Below are 6,867 nucleotides of genomic sequence, written 5' to 3' on the forward strand. Positions count from 1 at the left end.
GGTTTTAAGTGATACTCTGAGTTGGGCCGAGTGGTAGTAATTGAAAAGAAGTTGATGAGCCGTTCGAAGGTAACTAAACTTGGCTATTCGTTTGGTTAGGTTGGAATTTACGTTTTGAATAACACGTACTTTGGACAAAATCAACTCAATAAGTGTAAATGGCGATTCTGTTAACATATGCTATTTTCACTCTTACTGATACAGTGCCAAACAAATGAAATAACAACTGCCACAATCAACCACCTTAATTTATTTTTTAATTGAAATGCGATTGATCTTAAAAATTCTTTTTATATCCAAAATAATTTTTTTTTCGGGGAATTGAATCAAATCAGTTGTTTTTAATTCATTGAATCATCGATTAAACAACAAATAAAAACTAACCAGTTGAATTCACCCCATTCAATCGCTACATCAGGGTTTATAATATTTTCTATCATCTTCTTTTCCCATTTCCAAATTTTCTTTCATCTGCAAAATAATATTCCTTAAATAGTTACGCATTTTTTTATTCTTTTCTCTCCAAAATTTCTGGAGTGAAAACCATCAGACAGTATGATATCCTTCGACATTAGGGTCGTTTGGTTTCTTTTCCTTTTGATTACTCGCTGGAGTTTCACTTATGGCCAGGACTCCAAAAATAAATTCCGTGAACGAAGGGCCACGGACGACGAACTTGGTTATCCCGAAATGTATGTTCGTTTCTACCTTCGTCGATCTTAATATTCTTTTTTTTTTCGGATTTGGCAATTGGATTCAATCAGAGGAGAGGAGCTGTTGTTATAAGAAAATTTATCATGTTTGAATGTGTAGGGATGAAGATGCCTTGTTGAACACACAATGCCCCCGAAATTTAGAACTTAGATGGCAAACAGAGGTCAGCTCTAGCATTTTTGCTACTCCGTTGATCACAGATATCAATAGGTGAAGTTTTAGTCTTCCTTTAAATTTTACTTTTTTCTTTTATTGCGTGGTGATCTTTTGATGTATTAAAATTTTATTTCTTTTCATTTCATTTTCCGAAATCTACTGATTTTATAGTAAATTAATCTTTTGTCATGATTTAGTTGACTCGATTGTGTAATTCTTAGTGACGGGAAGCTTGATATAGTAGTTCCCGCATTTGTTCACTACCTAGAAGTTCTAGAAGGTTCTGATGGCGACAAAATGCCGGGTACTAATCCTTTGTTTTCTTCTGCCCATGTTCGAATCAAATTTTTAAGATAAACTTGTTTATTTAGTTCTGCAATCTGTAGTAATTTTATTAAAGTTGATGTCTTTGAGTTTTCAATAATATGGCAGGTTGGCCTGCTTTTCACCAGTCAACCGTGCATTCTAGTCCTCTCCTGTTTGATATTGATAATGATGGTGTCACAGAAATTGCTCTGGCTACCTACAATGGCGAAGTACTTTTTTTCAGGTTATTTAATTGCTCACTATCTAAAATGCTCCTTTCCTAAGTTGCTACAGGAACTCGTGGTGGTGATGTTTGCATACTAATTTCTCCAAGTTTCTGCTCCTTTCCTAAGTTGCTACAGGAACTCGTGGTGGTGATGTTTGCATACTAATTTCTCCAAGTTTCTTACTTTTAGGATTTCAGGCTACATTATGACTGATAAATTGTCAGTACCTCGTAGAAAAGTTCTTAAAGATTGGTATGTGGGATTGCATCCTGATCCAGCGGACCGTTCTCATCCAGATGTTCATGATGATTTGCTTTTGGAGGAGGCTTCTAAAATGAATGCAATGAGCAGTATGCTATTCCAAGTTTCAATAATTTATATCCCTCTTACTTCTAATTTTCTTAACTCTGGTTTTGTACTAGTTTCTATGAAAGCTCCCTTGCACCCTACCACATAATTGTAGTTTGCAGGCCATAAACTGGCACAGAGCATACTGCACATTTCATCGAGGGATTATATTGTTATGTTGTTTATACTTTGGAGCATTTTCTTATAATGAATCACACCAATCACATCAAAGCATCTTGGTTATCCTTGCAGAAATAAATGGAAATGTACCTGAATCTAACCTTACGGGTTTCGTACCAACAGAAAGTCACTCTAGCAATGATAACTTACCAAATGCAGAGAATGGAAACAAAGTAAATGTAAGTCTAAAAGACAATACAATCAAGCTGCCAACTGGTGACGGTAATTCTTCTTTAAACCCGGAAGCAGTGGGAAGCACTGAAGGACATAATGGAACAAGTCCTCAGAGACGACTTCTAGAAGGTAACTACTCAAAAGGTTCCCAGGAAGGTAGTTCTGATTCAAAAGAGAATGTTCAGGAAGCTACTGTGGAAAATGAACAAGGGTTAGAAGCAGATGCAGATTCATCTTTTGAGTTATTCCGTGATACTGAGGAGTTGGGCGATGAGTATACTTATGATTATGATGATTATATTGATGAATCTATGTGGGGAGATGAAGAGTGGACTGAAGGAGAGCATGAGAAAAGGGAGGATTATGTGAATATTGACTCACACATCTTGTCTACTCCAGTGAGTATAAATTTCAATTAGACAAAGCGTTTCTTTCTAGTGGAGGACTTTGTTGCCAGACACAAGTAATAACTATTAAAGTCTAACATTTTTCTCTCTTATTGTCAATAGGTCATAGCAGACATTGATAAGGATGGGGTGTCAGAAATGATTGTTGCTGTTTCCTACTTCTTTGACCATGAGTAAGTTCTCTTCTTTTAAGTCTTACTTGGTAATCTAGGTTCTCTCTCAAGTGCCACTTGAAGTTCATTTAAGGGAAATTATAGCTTCCCCCCGCTTTTATTTTCCTGTCCATTTCACATTTAACCTTTTTCAATAAGTTTTAAGTTAATTTGTTTTCATGGAAGTAGGGTTGCTTTACAGTTGACGCTGAAAAACAGACATTATATGTTAGGTATTATGACAACCCAGAGCATATGAAGGAACTTGGAGGTATTGATATTGGAAAATACGTTGCTTGTGGAATTGTGGTATTCAATCTTTATACAAGGCAGGTTAAGTGGACAAGAGACTTAGATTTGAGTACAGATACTGCCAACTTCCTAGCACATATATATTCTTCTCCCAATGTTGTTGATTTGGATGGTGATGGAAACTTGGACATCCTTGTTGGAACTTCATTTGGCTTGTTTTATATATTGGATCACCATGGTAATCCCTTTAGACTGATATTATCTTTTTGACCCCTTTCCCCGTATATCGAGTTTATATTTGTGTTATATGAGTCTGCCATACTTCACAACGTAGCTTGATACATGATTTTGATTTTGCCTCGATTATGTGGGTTTTATATCTGAAAGTATTGGAAATGCCCTTAAGTGGTTTGTCATTCTTGCTTCCATTCCATTCTGAACTTTCTGAAGATTTTCTCCTTAGGCCAGTTGTTTTTTTTTTTTGGTATCTTACATTATTGTTTTTTCCAATTTGAACTGACTTTAAATTATAAGAAACTTCCTCGATTCTTTTAACCAATTACCCAACTCAATAATTCATTTCATTCAGGAAATATCAGAAAAAAGTTCCCTCTTGAAATGGCGGAAATCCAAAGTGTTGTAATTGCAGCTGATATCAACGATGATGGCAAGATCGAGCTAGTCACAACAGATACACATGGAAATGTTGCTGCATGGACTGCACAAGGGGAAGAAATTTGGGAAACTCATGTAAAGAGTCTGGTTCCCCAGGTGAGTTGTGGCCTCCTTTCTGTAGTTTTGCCTATACATGGACTGTACGATCCTTTATTAGGTAGCCAGTTTCGAATATGCATTTATAATTTGATGTTCTGCCAGTGCCCTTTTCTCTTTTCTTTGCATATAAATTCATTATTTCGCTTTTTTTTTTTTTTGTTCATTTTATTGTTTCATTATTACTACTATCAAATATAGATTATACAATTCAGTAAAGGAAATTGATATGTTAATTGGTCTCTATGATACCCTTTTGAAGTACTTTGTTATCATTTTATCTGAATATCATCTCATTCTTGCAGGGTCCTGCTGTTGGTGATGTTGATGGAGATGGCCACACAGATCTTGTAGTTCCCACTCTCTCAGGGAATATTTTTGTTCTAAGCGGAAAGGATGGTTCCATTGTTCATCCTTATCCATATAGAACTCATGGGCGAGTGATGAATCAAATTCTTCTAGTTGACTTGAGTAAACGAGGGGAGATAAGCAAGGGACTCACTATTGTTACAACATCCTTTGATGGTTATTTATACCTGATAGATGGACCTACATCGTGTGCTGATGTTGTAGACATTGGTGAAACTTCGTAAGTTATTTGTTATTATGTTCTATGATTCCATATCTTTCCCAATGCTTTTCCAGGTTTCTGTATCTTATGTTTGGACCATTTCTCGGCAGGTATAGCATGGTGTTAGCAGACAATGTCGACGGTGGTGATGATCTAGATCTTATTGTTACAACTATGAACGGAAATGTGTTTTGCTTCTCAACCGCTTCCCCACATCATCCTCTCAAGGCAGGATATAACTGAACCTGTCATATGACCGAGTTCTTATGCATTTGCTAAAAAAATTAAGTATCAATTAGTTCTAATTTATTTCAGGCATGGAGATCACTTAACCAAGGAAGAAACAATGGTGCAAACCGGTACAACCGTGAGGGAATATATGTTACACATTCATCAAGAGCTTTCCGCGATGAGGAAGGCAAAAGCTTTTGGGTGGAGATTGAGATTGTGGATAAACATAGATATCCATCAGGGTTCCAAGCACCTTACAATGTCACAGTAAGCCACCGTTTTGAGCACAAATTACAATTATTAAAGCAGTTCAAATGTTCATTTCTTCTCATTTTTTGGATATTATGCTGAAATAATGCAGACAACATTGTTAGTCCCTGGTAACTACCAAGGAGGAAGAAGGATAACGCAAGGGCAGATCTTTGAGCGTCCAGGAAAATATAAGATAAAACTTCCAACAGTAGCGGTAAGGACTACAGGGACTGTTATTGTGGAGATGGTGGACAGGAATGGACTCTATTTCTCTGATGACTTTTCCCTTACATTCCATTTGTATTACTATAAATTACTGAAGTGGCTTCTCGTCATCCCAATGCTTGGTATGTTTGGTGTGCTTGTCATCCTTCGTCCCCAGGAGGCCGTGCCTCTGCCATCATTCTCCCGAAACACTGACTTGTAACAACCGCAATTCAAGCTATGGTAGATGCACTTTAATTCTTAGATAGATCCAACTAAATTAGACAGCCAAGTTCCAATTGGTTTTCTGCTACTCTAAGAACTTGGTCTTTTCCAACGTTTTGTTTTGAGTTCTTCATAAAAGAGGTCGAAAATTGTAACATAGTCTGAGTTTTTGAGTTTTATTTTTTTTAAAAATATGTTTATTTTGAAATTAGATAGATTGTTCAATTTGGAATTCTACTAAGAAAACAGGTTCTTCAAGATTTGTTTTTTTGTATGATGAATGCATGTCTTCTCTAAGACACAAACGGATCCTTAGAAGTAAAATTTTATCAAGGTAGTGAATTAGTCTGCTCCGTCCAACTAATAAACGCTAATCATCAGTGCAATTTTGATGCCTAACTTACCTGATCGAAATACCATGTATGATATATAAAATCAGAAATTTCTGTCCCTACCTTTTTTCTCAATGTCAACTGTTTGAGAAGTCATTTAGTGCAAAGAAACCACAGTCGGATTTGATGGACTTGAAATTAATGACTTAAAAGAAAGAAATCAAACAAGTATGGACTTATGGAATTCCGGCTTTGTAGATTTTGAATGGAATGGCCAAATGGATGTTTGAGCCTAAACTTGTAGATTGAATAAGAAGTCATATTTAAGAATTTAATAAGATAATGGAAAAATAAAGTAAATAGAAATACAAAAAATGATAACATTAGCCTATAATCGAGTTCCAACTCCTATAAAATCTTTAGAAGGATTTCTAAAAACATCAATATCAAACTTGAAATTTGAAGATTTGCAATTTTTTTAAAAACTTCAAACTAACAAACTTAAAAAATACTGCAAGAGAAACATCACTCAATACTCAAAGTAAAAAAGAAAATTAACTTTATTCATCAAGCAAGATGGGTTGCCTAGATACTTAACCATCTAACTGAAATTGCAATCAATTGAGCCTATAATCCAAGTTAGCATTCAATTGAGCCATTGAAATATAATTTTTCACCAAAACCCTTGATGGGCTATTACGTATTGGTGTGGAAAAAATGACAAGATGGTGTTTGATGCGAAAAAATACTAGTGTGGAAAGTTTAATTTATTTTTTAATTAATTTACGAGAGCTTAATTGACTTTATCAAATTCAGCCTAAAAATAATTAAAATATTATAACAAATTTAGAAAATAAAAAATAGAAAAACTATAAATATCATTAAAATATTATTAAATTTTTTAAAATTATAAAATTCATTAGATAGTTTAAAATATTATGATAAATATGATAAATATAAAATATTATAAATATTTTAGAGTTTTTAAAAATAATAATAAAAACATAGAAATATTATAAAATTATAAGATTTATTGAATATTATAAACTAGTATTAAGATATTATGAAAAAATGAAAGAATTATAAAATATTATAAAAAATTATTCTTAGTATTTGTTTATTTTCCAATTAATGAAGTAGATATCGTTCCCTTTTAGTATTATTTTTAGTATTGTTTCAAGTAAAATCCTTTGTTCGATATTTAGAATAATACATTGTTAATTAGGATCAATGGATCCGTGATTGTCCTTTGATTCTAATATTAGGAACAAGTTAACATAGTCTGAGTGAAAAAGCATTTGAGTTATGTTGTGAGGAACAGCAATCTAATTTAAATGACCACACAATTGAGCCAGTTAATTAGTT

At 34.0% G+C, this 6,867-nt stretch overlaps 1 protein-coding gene across 1 annotated transcript; it reads left to right on the forward strand.

Moving 5' to 3' along the window:
* The first annotated feature begins 194 nt into the window (after window positions 1–194).
* On the forward strand, window positions 195–5,494 carry LOC108459003 (protein DEFECTIVE IN EXINE FORMATION 1-like). Its single transcript, XM_017758378.2, has 13 exons — window positions 195–692; window positions 814–924; window positions 1,092–1,174; window positions 1,303–1,420; window positions 1,593–1,753; window positions 2,004–2,503; window positions 2,615–2,685; window positions 2,898–3,154; window positions 3,506–3,687; window positions 3,993–4,276; window positions 4,369–4,486; window positions 4,574–4,756; window positions 4,851–5,494. Exons 1-13 carry the CDS (start codon window positions 556–558, stop codon window positions 5,166–5,168), a joined length of 2,523 nt encoding a protein of 840 aa, XP_017613867.1. The 5' UTR covers window positions 195–555; the 3' UTR covers window positions 5,169–5,494.
* Window positions 5,495–6,867: the final 1,373 nt, after the last annotated feature.

The sequence above is a fragment of the Gossypium arboreum genome, chromosome 4 (genome assembly GCF_025698485.1).
Source record: "Gossypium arboreum isolate Shixiya-1 chromosome 4, ASM2569848v2, whole genome shotgun sequence".
In the NCBI taxonomy this organism is placed as follows: Eukaryota; Viridiplantae; Streptophyta; class Magnoliopsida; order Malvales; family Malvaceae; genus Gossypium; species Gossypium arboreum.